The sequence below is a fragment of the Lytechinus pictus genome, chromosome 12 (genome assembly GCF_037042905.1).
Source record: "Lytechinus pictus isolate F3 Inbred chromosome 12, Lp3.0, whole genome shotgun sequence".
In the NCBI taxonomy this organism is placed as follows: Eukaryota; Metazoa; Echinodermata; class Echinoidea; order Temnopleuroida; family Toxopneustidae; genus Lytechinus; species Lytechinus pictus.
Genome location: NC_087256.1, coordinates 26,647,092 through 26,665,592, shown reverse-complemented (window position 1 = coordinate 26,665,592; position 18,501 = coordinate 26,647,092). Strand labels below are relative to the sequence as shown.

Sequence of the window (18,501 nt, the reverse complement as noted above, 5' to 3'; positions counted from 1 at the left end):
CTGTGACATATTTATCGTATCTGCCTTTCACCCTCAGTCACCTTCAGTCGAAGTGCAATACCCCAAAGCTATTTTATTCGGTGTATATTTCAGATTAACCCCCAAATAATGACAGATGATGTCTTATCGCTTGGGTTTATCTCCATCTTTTACTGCCTCCATTTCCATCCATTCCATTAACATCGCGAGGCGCAGGTGCAAGGACAGGGATGGGGTCACAGGATTAATGTGCCTCACTTTTTGTCAAAAAAGTTGATACAGAGCCCCTCCGCTATCGCAAATTCATCTCTCTTTGACGTGAAATCTACTTTTCTTTTCTTTTTCTTTAGTATTTCGTAGTATCTATTTTTGGAGTGCGTCCTTCCTGCCAGCTTCTTTGCTGGTCAAATTCTTTTGCCATCCTTTTTGGAAGTGAGACCTTTTTTGTTGTTAAACTTGTCAGAATATGAAGCAATGAACACGGTACTTTCTGAGGGCTCCCGTTTCTTTTTATCCCTCCCTGATATCTAGAAGCCTATTTGTATCATACCTGAAATTTTCAGACCGACGACCGCAATTAATTCTTCGAAAGCACATCTGAACTTGGACAAGAAAAATAATCTATGGACATACACCGTCATACTTATAACTCGCTTTGCGGTATCATTGGTAATGGCCGCCATTAAATAAAAAATAACATACATATACCAATTATCACTTGTCAATCCTACGTCTTTCTAAACATAGGATATACCTCACACATTCCATGGAGGTTGACTTATCATTCATTTTAAATGGACATAAATCTGTTTGATGACTGCTTTAGATAAGTCACGAATTCGATGTTTTGGAAATTCTGACAAATTGCCGATTTGTGTTGGTGTCAATTTCGCGGGAACCAGGGCACACAGAATCACCTTCAGCCTATATCCAATGTCACCGATACAACTTTTTATCTTTTCATTGTGTATATACCCTTTTTTCACTTTATATTCATCCGTTTTATATAAAACAGTTTGACGTGAATAATTTTATTAACCGATCCGGATCTCGTTGATGAAAGAATTTTGTTCAATGGACCACCCCCCCAAAAAAAAATCATACGACTTAAATGCACACCTCTGCTTTGTTGAAAATCAAGTTGCATTTAAGTTTCAGAGTAAAATTATGATTGCAAATCTTATTTTCAAATCCTTTGGGCATGGATTCGAACCCAGGACCTTCCAATCAGGAAGCCATCGACTACCACCCTGCCACTGTGGTACTATCCAGGTAAGATTATAAATCCTGGTAGAACTATGCGTGACTTGGTGAATGAAAGTCTAATTATCCAGGAGCGTCTAACAGGCAGACGGTATCATTCCCTTTTCACCTTGGAGAGGTTCACGCCTGATTGCTAAAAATTTGAGGACAATTAACATGATTAAGGTAAACCAGACTATAAAACATACACGATCTCTATGATACTAACTTTAATGGAACATGTTTACAATCACGTTAAATGCTCAGGCCAATATTATTTTCGAATTTTCCCCGAGGCATGGATGGTATCGGTTACGACGGACGCTGTTGCCACGGTTAGTGATGAACTCATGAACAAAAATAATTATACTAATGCATCCTCCCCATAAAGTGTGACCGAATACGGCTTTGAAGTAAACGTTTATCGCAATACTTTACAAATTATGCCCATTTAAAATGATGAATTGAATATAAGGCCTAGTTTACATATAACCCACAAAAGTCACAAAATGATACGTTTCCCGATTTTCTTTCATAATGTCATATTACTAGCTTGAAACTTACGTTCAAGCTGGTTTGTGAAGAAGTATAAAACATTAATAACATACCAAAATTTTCGTGCGACTTTCCCCCATACACAATGGGGGGGGGGGGGGGAATAAGCATTACTTTGAAAGAATAGTAGCATGCTAACATTATTTCTTCAACATGTAATGATACAGACACTTAATATATATTACATTGCAGAAAGACTTCGCTTGATTTTGTACACATCACAATAACTTATTCTGTGTAAACAAAACTTTCTTCATTGGGCTCAAGTAAATACCCAATTCGTCGACACAAAAAGCAGGTAAAATGCACCAAATTTAATAATTTTGTCAAATTTTGTGTAAAACGCGACCAACATGTCGGTATGAGCAAGTTTGATGCAGTATGATATCAAAAATATTCCACTGGTAAATTTTACCGCAACATTGTGTAAATCTAACACAATACTTGGCATCGCTTAACTCAACGAACATGCATACTCCGTTTTTATCCAACATTGGATAAACCTTTTTTAGAGTGTAACATTGACAATCAACACAAAACAGCCTCTTTTTGTTTGTTACCAAAGGTTGCGTCAAGGCAAATTTGCCCGTTCGATGGTTATTGGTCATGTAGGTTGCGTATATAAATTTAATCGGGGCGTAGATAATTAAAAAGAAGATGGTTACACATTCAATGTTATATTCTATCCTTGATTTTCGAATATCTAAATTGAAAGTTCTGTGTTTTCCTTATCATTCTGACACTTATTTTCTCCATTACTGGCGTGTGGAGCAATATAAAAATACGACCGGCAATATCGACCGAGATTTCAAAATCGACATTTTAACATTTTAATATGCAGCCTTTGTCATCGGGCTAACCCCGGTGAGTTAAATTATCAATGGCTAATGTGAAATAAGAGACATTAAAATGACTTCAGTATAAATTGTGCGTCTATCAACCATATCAACTTAATACCTTCGAAGTGAACAAGGTCTCTATATTAAAAGAGGGTGCATTTTGGCAATGATGAAACGTAATTGAGACAAGTGGTATATACATTTTTTTAAAGAGGGACATCGATCGCATTACCGTTTGCATCGGATTGGGTTATAGTGGCAACAGTCACTGGGGTTGAACTGTCCTTCTTGGGGTCATTCCCATTCTCACCAGTGTTCTTATTGGCAATGACCAAAGAGGTATCCTTGACCATTTTGGTATTCTGTTCCGCGGAATTCTCGATGCTGCTTCGATGGTCCGAATTCGACGGACGCGGTGAGGTGTTGTAACCGTTGCCCAAACGCCCCCTAAGCCGTTCCTGCCTGCTCGTGTTGCTCATGGCAGTGTGGTCGTCGCTACTGTCCGCCTGTCGCATAGACAACCCTCGGCACTTATAACAGAAGAGGATGGTCTTGAAGGCATTTCGGAAGCTCTTATTCTGTGCGTAGATGATGGGGTTTAGAGCACTGTTCACATACCCCAACCACACTGTGAAGCTAATGAACTCAGGCGGCACGCAGCGTTTACAGAAGGGATCCACAACGTTCACTATGAAAAATGGCAACCAACATCCGATGAAAACACCGACAATGATCGCTAGAGTTTTTGTCGCTTTGCGCTCTCGACGCATTGAACCCTGAACTTTCTTGTCCGTGCCCTGTATGCGCTTACCCGTGTTATTGTACGCGGCAATTTGACGCGCTTGCCTCCTCGCAACGATGAATATACGTGCATATGTATAACCCATGATAAATATGGGGATGAAAAATGAAATAACGGATGATCCGAACGCGTACCACTCGCTAAGAATCAATACACAAAACGTCGGTTCTTCATAAAACAGCTGGAACAGCTCATCGTTTAAAGTATAATCTACGTGGAGCCCAATCATAACAGGGAGTACACTTATGATGAAAGACACGACCCATACTAGAACAATCAAAATAATGGCGTTAGTAGCGTTTACTCGTTGGTAATAACTGAAAGGTGATGTAATGGCCCAGTATCGATCCAAAGAAATTAAGCACAAGTTTAAAATAGACGCCGTACAGAGCATTATATCCATCGAGATATAAAATCGACAGAAGACCTTCCCGAAGGGCCAATAGTCGCCAAGGACGATGAAGCACGCGTTGAAGTCCATGACGAACATCGCGAGTAGGAGGTCCGATATCGCGAGGGAGACTATGAAGTAGTTGGTTACCGTGCGAAGTTTCCGGAAGACGAGGACGGAAGCGATGACCAATGCATTTCCTGCGATGGCGAGCACGACGATGAAATAGAGGACGATTCCAATGACGATGTACCCAGCGAGGGAGTAGCCTCCACCCCCACCATCGTCTGTTCCGTTCGTTAAATTTGTCGTCATGGTAACACTATATATTTCAGCCTAAACAGCAAATAACCAAGTACACTTTTAATGAATCACTCCACAATTTCACGTTGAAACCTTCATTTCGCGTATAAAAAGTCATCAAATGTCGTTAGCTGTATTATCTTTTCTAATAAAGAGTAGAATCGCTAATCAAAATCAGCACAAGATTTGTAAATCTCATAAAGGTGTAACGCAATTACCGGCCGTCAAATCCGAAACAACCAGCACGAGACGACAACAGTTCACGTAAATGCAGGCCAAAGCGTAATCCCGCCGTTTTCCCTCCTCCGATCTGCTATTTTCATAGGATCCTTTCATCCATTTGTTGAGTTATCAATAACACTACCTCCTTGAAGACACGTTACGGAAATTCGGTCACCCATTTTATCATTTCCTTAGTCGCTAATGGATGTCCCCCCTCCAGCTAATGCTCCTTACGACTGTAGACCAAATCAAATTACAAGATGGGGGGCTCAGCAGAATCCTCTAAGGCTGATCACCATTCATCTAAATCCATAGAAATGGTGTCTCGACAGTCAAATCGAAACGCAAAGCACAGATCCAATTCATTCTAAATTTTGCTCACTCTTGACATTAAGATTGTGGATCGAACTGATTGAGAGTGATTATCCCTCTTTATCTAGCACTTTAGAAAGATAATTCTCGCGAAAAGTTTTAAGCGTTCCACTCGATGTTTCCACCAAACTGCAGTACCTTTTCGTTTTATCCAAAACCTTGATCCTTATCAATAAATTCGGAATCAATCCAAGAAATTGCTCTTCATTTCAATTCTGTCCTTCACTGTGAGAATGAAACTGAAGCTATGACCAAGAATAACTGAACAACGGCGTCTTACTTTGAAATAAATCCATATCAAATGAGTATTTACATCGCTCTGGTGAGAGTTATCCGAAGTAGAGATGTGTTGCCTCAATGCAAGCAACGGATGATGACCAAGTACGTGTTCGCCGTGCGAAATCTTTCTTCTTCTTTGCTCACACTCAAGAAGCGATCGCGCTTATAAAAGACTCCCAGCGAGAGCGTCCCATGGGCCATATACTACCCCCGCTTTTCATGATACATCTTTCTCCTCTCGATAAACTTTCGCTGAATGGCGCACACCTTTTAAGAGGCTGACGTTCGTCTGTCTATTAAGTTCACCGAAACGGTAGGCCGCTTTATTGTTTGAAAACCAATGTTAATGCTTTCTGCAAACGAACGGCACAGTGGTTAAGCCCAAGAATGCCTTTTGTTGCTGCGAATTCTGAAATCGAAGTTTCTTCGTACATATGTCATACATACACACAGGATACAATAATAACAATTATGATTATTTATGTCGCATTCCCTTACAACTGTACGTCGAATCGTTATGCTGGCATGTAGAGTTATCCATGCAAAATGGAAATTCAAACCACTGAACTGATAATCTCTCAAATCGGATTAAAAGCGTAAAGATTACCTCAGATCTATTTATTATAAGGGTATAAAACTAAATAATACCTTGGATTGAGTCATTCTATTTTTTGTTTCCTTGTCGACTGCTCGGTAACGCTTGATAGGTTAGCATACCATCAGAGTGATACCTGTCATTCCGCAATCCTCGTCACTTATTAACTATAATTTGAAAATTTGCAAAGCCAATGGGTGAAATACAAAGCAGTCCGAATTAAAGTAACGTGCCACTAATGATTTCGAGTCGGCAACGAAGGACGATAGGTTTCAATTTATTTGACGTTCAGGTATTTTTAAAGCATGGCAAGAACAGTTATAACCTGATGACATTAGCAATTCAGATGTCAACCATGCAGCCTTGATCTGCTTTTTGTATAAGAACGCAATAGACGACAGCTCAGTTATTGGTGTTTTGTTCACCAGCAAATATCGTCAATAAATTTCAAAGACCTTTTTTAATATTACCATTTACACATCGGTCTCAAGTTCACCATTTCCTCAATGAATTTCGCAGAAATTGGCTTTCCCTTGTCATTAATTTCCCCTGTAGCGATCTGATGCATCTACTCTAAAAAAAAGATGATTCGGCGAAGCACTGATCGATTCGAGCGTTAATAAATAATAAGAGGTGTCACGTCGTTCGCTTTTAACTCAAGAAATTTGGATTGGCTCTGAAAGAATAATGTCGTCAATGGCAATTCACTGTTGGGGGTGATCCTCCAAACGACATCCCATGATGGAGCTGCAAGCCACAATTTTTTGTTCCTTTTTGAGAAAACTTCAAACAGGAGAAAGGTCTGAACTTTAACCGACAAAAACCCGAACATCCAATGAATTTGAAGTAACTCAATCGAATATTAAGATTTCAACATTAATTTCTTTTTTATTAACGATGCAATAAAGTTGATATGCGGACAGTAAATTATAACTCGTCTTACGCAATGAAGATTTTCGACGTCGGGATTTAATAACCGTGTCGTTGCGTGAGTCAGTCACGGGGAAGCTTGGAGATGTTGAAGGAATACCTTTGTCGAAGCGGAGAATTGATTGAGCTGGGGACTGATTCTTGAATTCTCCAACATCCAATCTTCATGTCCCTCTTGGATGTCACAGCTTGTGTTTTCTTGTCGAATATCCGTTGTCCTGGTACCTTGGAGCCAGGGTACATCACCTAATCGGTAAGACACGATTGAGAAGATAAAGGATAAACATGTCAGATTAAAGAATGCAAATATATAATCACACACAAACACACATCCTCACATACACGCACAATATACGAATGTTGGATGTATAACCTAGTACAATTGACCTATCAGAAGCTCGCTCTATTCTTATTTCTGCTTGTTTACATATCACGTGATTCGTGAACAGCTGAACGGCCAATCAGATTGGTTAAAAAGAAGATCGAGTGCTTTAAGTAATGTGCATAACAAAATGAGTGTCAACCAATCATTTGTCATCTTTTGATTTGCACAAGGTTGATTGAAACGAAATAAGGCATCGCCGAAAGCTCAGTAGCCGGGATGGGACGACTCAAGCCAGAAATAACAAGAGTTTTAAATCCAATATGAAAAAATGTATCATAACCACTATTATGTTGATAAATCTTTTAAGGAGGTATGAAAAGTTAATACGTTCTGACATATTAATGAACTGATGTGGGGTCTAAGGTCGAAAGCGAATGAAAAAAAAAATATTGAATTTCGTTTCATTGTTTCATTGGAAATTTAAAAAAAAAGCTAGTAGACTATCAAATGTTTCAACTTTGCATTTGCGCCATTTATTTATTATTTTTTCTTATAGATTGTGTGTTCTTGTGGTATTAATACTTTGGCGTATCTAAACAATTTCATTAATTTTTCAAACATTAATTTTTGTTTTATGTTCTTATGTTTTTTTATCGGTTTGTGCTTGCAAATGTGATGTACACTCTCGCCCACATATACAACATTATAGAGAGAGAGAGAGAGAAAGGGGGGGGGGAGGGGGAGGATAATGTCTGATAGGTTGTGCAGTTTTGAGAAACTTAGATAACATTCAAGTAAATGAAAATGAAAAAGCAGACTTTGGTGGAAGATATTTTTTATCTCACAACACATTTATGATACGCGTTATATAATTAATATAATAAATCATCTCGAATTTTACGTTCAATGATTTTTGTCAATGAATGATAAAATTTCGTCTTTTATATAGATATCAAACATTAATTGGTGAAAATCAAACTTTCGAATACAAACTAGAAAAGGATCAACAGAAAAAACAAGACGGAAAAACATACACACACACAATACAATACACACTCTCACACTCACCCACACTAACATAGAAATAAACATAGGCTAGATAGGTAGACATAACAGAATAACACACAAAGCGACAATGCGTATACCAGAATGTAACAACCTAACTCGATCAAACGTGAAATACGAACGAACTTAAAAACGTCGGGTAATGAATTTTAAAGATTAAATGACGCGGCGTAGATCGAAATAATTTGCACCTGACTGATCCAGAGTAAATGCATGTTCTAGAAGAGATATGGGGGCTTGAATTAGAATGATGAAGAAATGCTGTATTAATGAGAGATCTCGAGGGTATATGCATTAGTGACCGAAACCTTGGGGGTTGTTGAAGAAGAACTGTGATATACTCCCTCCGGAGTTGTATACAACAGAGGGAGAGATATTCATGGTGTAAGACGCTATTAAATGACTATATAGAAAAACAAAGATACTGTATTTGAGGAAAGAAACTTTAAAAAAAGGAAAAGGTGTGTTATGCAGAAGTTGCGAAAAGAGTTTGAAAGAGAAAGAGGGGGAGCGTTTGTGTGGGTGGGTGTATGAGGGGAAAAAAAGAGAAAGAACGAGATTATTACGAGAGGAGGGAATGAATAAGATATTCTCAAGTAAAAACTTACATTATCATTATTGTACATGCAATAGAGAAAAGACGCAATTTCTTATATTTCCATTTTTTCTTTCCACTTTTCCAATAATTTTCATGAATTTATAGAAGGTTGAAAATGGACGTTTTATCATTGCAGAATCTAAGTGGTATCGATTTACGGCATGCTGCATCGTTTGCGTCAATTAAACTTTTGTCTGTTTGTTGGAATGCAAGACCAGATTCATTGAAATTCATGAAGCTGCTTTTAAAAGCACTCTCCAAGGGTAAATGAACCAATACAGATCATAGAAGGGGTGTACGGTCGACCCCCTTCTTCCTGTACATAGATGGCAGCCCTTTTCCCCCGAACTTAGATGCAACCGGAAATTTTCAGTTGCCCCTCTTCATCAATATTCATAAGGAGCTCTTTTGAGACTACAGTCACACCAACGGAACCGACTCCAATCCGATCGATGGTATGTAATCGGAAGTGACGTAATATATCGGTCGGTCTGGAGTGAGTTTCGCCGGTGTGGCTGCCGCACAAGGCTTGCACTGTCGGGTCAGATGGATGGGCAGGTCGGAAGGGAAGAGCATCATTGACGGCGAAATAAAACCGTCTTTGGTCAGCAGTTGATCGAACACCACTTCATTCGGATGAGTTGATGGTGGGAGTTGATAGAAGCAAAGTATAAACATTCTTGGGAACAGTGTTCTTTTCCGAATGCAGCTGTATGTCGATTCACTTATGCAGTGTATACACAAACATTTCACTCGTTTCCAAACACTAAGAGATAGCACTCCCACACCCACCCACACAAAGCACTTGATATACACACGCACATCTACAAACAACGCACACACATGCCTACTTACAAATAAATAGATCTGATTATCAATATCCTGTCATATCAATGTTTACAAAAGTCAGAATCTGAATACAAAAATTGGAGCATCAATTCACTACCCACTCTCCCCCACAGTCCACACACACTCCCACCCACCTCACACTCACACACCCTCATAGTCTTGTAATTTGACAATCGGGGACTCACTCACTTATCACTGATCGCGAAAGTGAGGACGTGTGATTCCGGTCTCATAGTACACTAAAAGAAATAGAATTTAATCCAAAATGTCTAACTTTCACACTCAAACACACACACACACACACTCACACTCCCTCTTCTTTGCTTTATACATTTGATTTGTCATTTATTGTATTCTGTCTCTCACGTTTCTTCAAAGTTGCAAGATGGCAGTGAGCACTGAATGAACTGTTATGACGCAGTCACACTTCCCCTGCGGCGGCCGTACGGCGAGTCGAAAACAGCCATTTTAACCTTTTTGTTTTGTTTTGTACCAGCTACATGTATTGGTGGTTTGAATAAAAATGAATAAATCGGCTGTTTTCGACTCTCCCTACGGCCGCTGTAGGGGAAATACGACTGCGCCATTAGTGCCCGATATCTGTTTTTGTACATCCAACGAGACCAACACACAGTCATGAGAAAGACGACCAACGAGGTCAACTGTCCATGAGAACGATCAATGGCGTACCTGGGATTTTTCACAGGGGGGGGGGGCAAAACCGTCCACCAAAAAATTTGACAAGCCCCCCAAAAAAAAAAAAAGGTCTTCAATCACAAATGAAGGATTTCGTACCAGAAAAAAATTTGACAAGCAAAAAAAAAAAAAAAAAAAAAAAAAAAAAAAAAAAAAGGGTCTTCAAGCTCGTCAGGGGGGGGGGGGGGGGGGGGGCAGGGATACGTCCTTTGCATGGGTTGTGGCTCGTCAGGGGGGGGCAGACTGCCCCCTCTGCCCCCCCCCCCCGTAGGTACGCTAGTGAGACCGATACCACATTAATAGACCCACGATTATCACAGCCCACCATACCGAAAACTTGACAGGAAATGCCCTCATGTGAGTCTAATAGTGTGTGTGAGGGACTAGTGGGCTCTTGGGACCGGTTTCATAAAACTTGCTACAAGAACAAATTTGTAATAAGAGTTTAAAGCTACTGAAATCCTCCAATCTGATTGGCTGAAAGTAAATTTGTCATAGAAATTGTGCTTATGTTACTATAACAAGTCTTTATGAAACGGGACTTTGGTCTTGTCATCCATAGTTGTCGTTGGTCGTTGGAGTCGCTAGTGTCTGTCTATTTGGTCACTCAGTTTTTTTCCTCTCAAAATTTATCGTAAGATGTTTTCTTTATTCGTCACGAATAAAATGATATCAGAGATTTGAAACTATTATAAAGTAAGTTTATTTTATTCAACTCCCTCTCCTCCATTTTTTTTTGCTACAAGAGATTCCGGTCAACATTACATGTTTCTTGTGAACCCACCGTGATCAGGTAAATATTTGTCAGAAACAAGATATTCATCTCAACCGAATCCTCGCTTCTAAACCACTGTATCGCCACTGGCAATGCGTGGTTGAACCATGTTATATCATAAAATTTCGCCGGAAAATAATGATATTAATGATAACAAACAAAAAAAACTATATTTTCGTCAGATATTCTTCTATTGTTTGAAGTAGGCCTGCTGCTTAAAGATTAAATGTTGTTGTGGTAACGGTTTCAAAGTGAGTTCGTACAGAATCAAATAAAATGACCTGCCAAGTGTCTGTATATATAAATGAAGAAAAAAAACACGTGCAAAACGATTCTGGAAGAAATTAGGACATTGCTGAAAAATCAGCAAAACAAGCACAAAAGCAGCCCGATATCGGGATTTTCTCCAAGCAATAATGATACACCATGTACACTCTTAAATTGTTGGGCAACATACTGTCCACACAACAATTGGTTAAAATTTATCCAACTTTGGGTAGTTTTCAACTAATAACCGATTGTTGTGTGGAAAGTATGTTGCCCAACATTTTTAAGAGCTGTCCCTGATATAAGCTTATCTGTGTTGATGATCTTCCGCATGATCCTTTATCAGCTTAGATTTCATGATTTCATAAAGTTCAGTTATTGTAACTGTATACCCGATCTAGATCCCTGATGAAACATTGACAATTAATTTTCGTTTCTACAGACTTTCTCATGAAATCTGCTTTTATGATATTGCAACTTCTTTCATTTTATCTCTAAAGATATTTCCTCCTCATTATTAGGCTAAATGCTCGGTCAAGGGTAAAGCTGTCTCCCCTTATATGTCCATGGATGCTTTGTTGGTGCTCGTACCGTGCATTACCCTCGAGCAGTGTCTAGGTTCATCCCAGCATCATTTCCCAAGGGCTACTGACTACTTCCAATGGTCGTCATTTGCCTCTTTACTGGTCTTATATTCTCTCTCTCCCTCTCTCTCTTTCTCTCTCCTTCTCCATCTCTTTGTCTAAATCTCCGTCTCTGCATCTCTCTCTCCCCACTCTCTACCCCCTCTCTCTTCATACCCCTCTGCCTCTCTTTCAACATCACTCACGAATTCCCATCCCCTTCATTGCTCTTCTTCGAATCTTTGCAACAGCACATGCTAACCGACGACCAACTATACCCATATGCCCGTACTCTGAAATCAATAATCTATTTATTCAATTTCCATATTTCACATCAAACTCAACTTACTTCAGCAAATGAAACAAATGTACTTGTTATAATTATGTAGATCGGTGAATCTGCTGGTTTAACCGAGATAAGCGAGGTAAGTGGAAAATGAACTACCTTCTAAAAGCAAGGGTTGTAAACTAAAGATCAACATCACAATATACACCACTTTACGAAAACGGATAAAGGTCAACAGTTTGGCACCATCCAAATTCAATTCGAGTGGAATATAGTTACGAATAATCCCAGCTTATTCAAAATCAAATAACGCAGATGAAAGTACCGGTAAATTGCCAATTCGTCTACTGCCAACTCGTCCACTCACCACATGGTCTACTTTCATTAAGCCTAATGCCATTCCGTCCATGAACATTTCGTCTAACAACCATTTGGTCCATAAGTCATTTGGCCCAATCATCACTTCGTCTATTCACTATTTTGTCTCATAACCAGTTGGTCTAATACCCATTTCATTTGCATTCATTTTGCACAATTTAACACTTAGTCCGATTAGACCAAATGGTATATGGACTAAATGACCATTGGACCAACTGGTTATTAGACGGAATGGCCTTAGACTAAATGAAAGTAGACCATGTGGTGAGTGGACGAACTGATGGTAGACCAAATGATAGAAAACGAGTTGGCAATTAGACAAATTGGCATTAGACGAATTAGAAATAAACCTAAATTTCTCCCGTATTGAAAAGTAATCAATATAGGGTGAAATCAAGAAAGAAGCAATACATCTGCAATGGCGTCCGAATAATAAAAACGAAAACACTTTCGATACATTATTGTCTAATTTTACCTTCAAGTCTAGAATGATCGTCACACATCAATTTTCCGCAAGATTGAATCTCATGAGAATGAATGAAAATGAAAAGAAATTTAATAATTCAAGATCTTGACTTTGATAATGGCAAAAGTATAATGACAAAGAATCGTTAAAAAAAACATGACACCAAATTCTAAAAGCCTTGAAGATTGGCTTGAAGCACTCATACTTTTCAATCCATCGCATCGAATTTGAGCATGTGGAATTAGAGAAAGAGAATCATCAAGAAACACGGATCGATATCATTGTAAAACGACAATTTGGCATGCTCGCTATCTCCTCCATGCGATTGTTCACAGATAGTCGTGCGTCATTCTAAAAAGTTATCGCAGGCCGTTCGTGAGGTTTCGAAGTTAAAAGGGGTTAGAAGCCGTTCTTTGACCGACGGCGTGAAACATAAAGCATGCAACAGAGGATGAAAAGAGGGATTATTGGCATTTATACAGCTGTCACAATCCCTTCCATTTTACGTGTACGTGTGCAGATGCATGATAGGGAGATGGATGTGGGTGGAAAACCTTTTCTTTTTTTGGACACGTTGGCCAGGGTCGGTTTCACAAAATTTCAAGTGTTAGTAATTATCATTCTTAATTTCCAGTGTCAGTGTTATTGAAGACTAACGTGTACAAATGAATGATAATACGCCTTTAATATAAGTCAGTTGGCCCTTAAGCATGACTTAAAGACGGACTTAAGTCTTTGTGGAACACCCGGGAAACACCTTCCTACTGATAATCAGCACTCAGCAGTATGTCTGTTATTGTATTTTCTTCTCAAGCTTAAAAGGATGAAGACGAGAGTGATGATAATGGTGTCATGACTTAAGAAAAAAAAAGTTCGATTACAAAAAAAATAATGTATTTTTGGTTGGTTGTTTTCATCGCAAACGTCCTTGCAGTTGTGCTCTGTTCATCATATTCATTTATCAACTCATTTATTTTTTAAACCAATAAAGATTTAAGGGTGCCAAAACATAACACAAAGTATAATTAGTGAATCCCCTTAAACAGGAGTTTGTAGGTAGGTCTCCCTATAAGTAAAAAATACGAATTGATCAACAGTCAGGCATATATATTCTAAAATTCTAAAATGATATTTAAGGATGACGAAATATGAAAGTATATAAATCATGTCATTTTGAGAAGGTTTTTTTTAAAGAAAGTACAAAGATAACATGTCTAAGTTTCAAAGTGATTACACTAATTGTGATTTGGTAGCCATTTTGATGATGATGGTGATGATGATGATGATGTCGATGATGATAATTATGATGATGATAATGATGATGATGTTGATGATGACGATTATGATGCTGATAATGAGGAAGAGGAGGAGGAGGAGGATGATGATGATGATGATGATGATGAAGTTGATGATGACGAGGATAATAACAATGAGGATTATGATAAAGTTGGTTACTTTAAAATAATTCAACAAAGACTACGGGATTACAAGAGTCAGAAGAGGAACAAAAAATAAATAAATACAAGCTTTGAAATATAGAATCGGTGGAGCAGCATGACATATAAAAAGCATGTCTTAACCCTGCTAGACATCCAAATTATCTCATCATAAAGATAAGCCTCGGAGGGATTTTGACGCCTTTCTCAAAACACTCAGACATTACTCAAAACAGCACAACATATCCTAACAAAATCAATGCCTTTCAAGGTTCCAACCGATGTATTACAAGGGATATATATATAAGAAGTGACAGCAAGTATTACTGGTGCAACAAAAAGCAAATTTGTCGCCTCCGGGTGTTTTTAGTGTTACAATATATTACGTTCGGTATTCATGAGTCTGATGTTGTGGCTTTTTGCTTCGACCAATGATGTATCAAAACATCCCATTATACAACATCACGAAAAACGACGATATTCTAGAATACCTAAAAAGGGTTTCATATCATTGTTTCACCATAGTTAGCGTTGATATGCAATCCTCGATGTATGAATAAGCATATATATTGAAATTGATTGTTGACAAGGGAAAAGTACATTTGACAAAACATCAGTAATCCAACGAATGCGATTGGAAGTTGTAATTACTATTTCAAAAGTGGAATTACTATATCCACGGAATAAAGAGAAACTGTCTATGAATAGCGTTTGTACTTTTAGCCGTCCTCTTGAACTGTTGAAGTTTTTATTATGGCTTCGACCTGTCAATAGATAAAGGAATTTCGTAATTGAGTTCTTCACTTCTATCCTTGTATTATCCCCGAAGACAAATTACCGAACTTTTTGGCCGCCACCTATAATGCGATCATCAATATCACATTGTTCACTTCACGCCCATGGTGTCAGTAAAGATGAACAAATGGTGTCGTTTTCTATTATTGCCTTACCCCTCTGCCTTTCCGAGGGGTTTTAAGGATCGATTGCTGGTGCAGTGGGCATGAGTGGGATGGGACGAAGGGCGTGTTGGTTATGATGTTGGTGTGCCGTTGTCTTCACAACCATGCCTTCAATCTCGCATCACAAAATCCTATCTTTCCTGGGTTTTTTTTTGGGGGGGAGGGGTCTGAAATTCACTGACGCAACCTGTATCAGATTTTTGTTGGTCAGTGGAAACGTTTACGGACTTGGAACTGTAGAACCTCAGGATACGGGTTCAGACCCCACCGCAACACTCGCGTCCTTTGCTTAAGGTGTTCATCTACATTTGCCACTCTCAACCCAGGAGTGGTAAATGGGTGCACGGTCATGCCGGTTGGAAGAAATTCTTTAGATTTAATGTTGGAACACCTGATCATAACAGCCGTGCCCAATAATGAAAATGCAGCGCTTAGAAACAATGTTATGTATTAAGCGCTATTTGGATGTTGCATGTTATTATCGTTTATTTTCATATCTAAGGGGAATATAACTTGTGTTTCTCCAAAAGCTAGATGCTTTAGGACGTGTTTCAATAAAATCTTCAACGAAAGAAAACAATGTATTTCCATTAAAAACAATATACATTCTTTCCAGACAGAGCAATTTCATGAGAACATATATTTCGTAAACTGCCGATGTGCATTCAATTGTTTAATAGATTCTATCAGCACTGCCGCGTTCATGGATATTAATTTATGAGAATGAACGTGTTTAGTCAATGCATGTGGAAACAGTTCTTGGAAGTTTACCGAATCATTTTACTTTCTTCTTTACAGACACGACTTGCGAAGAGATGTTATTCCTTCACATAAGACATGTAAGAAAGAAGGTCAGATCGCCTTTGGTGTACCATAAAGCCTACATACGAGATACTAAGAAAGCAAGCTTTCACAAGATTAGCTGAGATGATCTCCAGAGATGAAGGGTTTCAAAGTAATTATTAACGTTCATTGGCCAATGTTTTGATGAAGGTATATAGCAGCGATCTGAGCAAATACAGTTTATGAAGAGTGATGGCGTAAATCCGTGTTGATGGGTGGGGGGGATGACTGAAATATTTTGGCTTTTTTTGCAATCATGTTTTTAGATATGCAAGGAATTGTCATTGATATGTCCACAGTGGCGTACCGTGGGTCACGGCATTGAGGGGGGGGGCACCAGCAAAATTTTTGAATGACTGATTGAGTGTCACTCACTCAGTCATTCAAAAATTTGAGTGACCTAATAGAGACATTTTAAGGACAATGTCATTAAACGGATATGTATCTCACTCATCAAATAATGCGAGCGCGAAGCGCGAGCTGAAATTTTTTTATATTCACACCTCAAAAGGGACATTATAATCAAATTTGTGTAATCATGATAGGTACCTGTCTCGCTTAACAATGCGAGCGCGAAGCGCGAGCTGAAAACTTAGATAATTCAGACCTGAAGTGGGGCATTCTAAGTTTTCTTTGTAGGAATTAACCAGGACCATACGTATTTCATTAACCAAATGATGCGAGCGCGAAGCGCGAGCTGAACATTTTTGATATTCAGATCAGAAGAAGGGACATTTTAAGGACTGATTTTAGGAATTCATGAAGAGTAGACATATCTCACCAATCCATGAAAAATGCGAACGTAATCACGGACAGGAAATGTTTCATATATACGAAGACCTTAACATGGGGGAATCACTTTTGAGTCATGAAAAAAGCATATGTCACTACATAAAACAATGATAACTCAAGTGCTAGGAAATATATTTGGTTTATATTGACTTGAAAACGGGATGTTTTGGTACAACAGGATTATATATCTCGTTAAACAGACAATGCGAGCACCAGGAACAATTGAGACGTAGGCCCTGGGCAAATTATGTTTCATAAAGTTATGATAAAAATGTTTCTTATGTAATGTAACTTAACATAATTATAATATAATATAACATTATAATGAATAATATTTTCTTCTTTCCCACTACGTTTCTCTTCCTTTCTCCCTCTTTTCTCCTTTTCCCCCTTTCCCCGTTTTTTTTTTGGTCAGCCGATGGGGGGAAGTGCCCACCATGTCCCCCGTAGTTACGCCACTGTATGTCCATATGGCAAATACCCCTCCAATATTATTATCTTTTTTACCCAATGATGGTTTAATGGTTTATTAGAGATTACATTCACAATTTTTTGACATTCCATCTTAATCCCTTCCCAAAGACCCCAACATTGATGAATTGGAAGTATTTCGTTTGGAAATGGTGAACTGGCTCTTTATTTGCATTTTATGATTCAATAATATTATTTTATTTGTTAAGCGGTATTTTTGGAAGAATTTTCACCAATAAAACAATTATCTCTTGTGATTTTTTTTTCATTTCTTTCGTAAAAAGTGGGGGGGGATGTTTGTACAGGCCATCCCCCCCTCCTCGAAAAGTGGGGGGGATATATCCCCCCCATCCCCCCCGGGATTTACGCCAGTGTACAAATAGGTAAACAAGTGCATTCTCTCTTTTATAAAAGGTTTTTCAGTATAGCAAAGAATTCATTTTTGTAAGGAATTAAAGAGACTTTCTTTATTAAACCTTTTCTTTAAACACCTCTTCACTTTCATTAAAAGCCTTAACACCATCATTGTTTGGTAAATATTGTCATTTTGTTCCAATTTCAATTTAACTTAATTATCAATATATTTCCTGGGCTACGTATTACAGAACAAAATTTAAAAAATAGAGTAATGAAATAAACAAATTTGTTATTTGCTGAATATTAAGAGAAAGGGTGGAACAAGTTCAATGCTAAAAAGCTAGATAAGTATTTCTTCTGCTCCAAATCAAGGGAGAACGATAGTTTTTTTTAGATGCACAATGAAAGGAGTGCTTATGCCCCCTTTGCCCCTGATTACAAAACTACACTGCTTGCGCTCTTTGGCCCGGAGCATCGTAAATATTAGTTGAATCACAAAGGAAATTCACAATTAAAACATGAATTCGAATTCTTTCGCTGCATATTTCTTGTCATATCACTTGGGATGCCTGATTCCCACTTTCTCTAATTGAACAGGAGAATAATTGTGTAAGCCGCCGGCGATGGACTGAAAGAATTCACATTTTCGAAGAAAATGCAACGCGAGCCTTGGCGAAAATGGCAGGAAAAGGTCGAGAGCATGCGAGAAGCAGGAATTGAGAGAGGGAGGGAGATCGAGAGAGAGATAGAAAGAAAGAGAGAAAGAGTGAAAGAAAAAAGAAATGAAGAAAAAGAAATACAGAAAG

The 18,501-nt window shown here is 38.4% G+C and overlaps 1 protein-coding gene across 1 annotated transcript; it reads right to left on the bottom strand.

Annotated features, from left to right (window-relative positions):
* Positions 1-696: 696 nt before the first annotated feature.
* On the bottom strand, positions 697-6,847 carry LOC129272345 (D(1) dopamine receptor-like). The gene is made up of 2 exons (XM_064108067.1): positions 1,125-6,847; positions 697-1,085 (listed from the first exon to the last, which is right to left on the bottom strand). Exon 1 carries the CDS (start codon positions 4,121-4,123, stop codon positions 2,822-2,824), a length of 1,302 nt encoding a protein of 433 aa, XP_063964137.1. The 5' UTR covers positions 4,124-6,847; the 3' UTR covers positions 697-1,085; positions 1,125-2,821.
* Between the last annotated feature and the right edge of the window lie 11,654 nt (positions 6,848-18,501).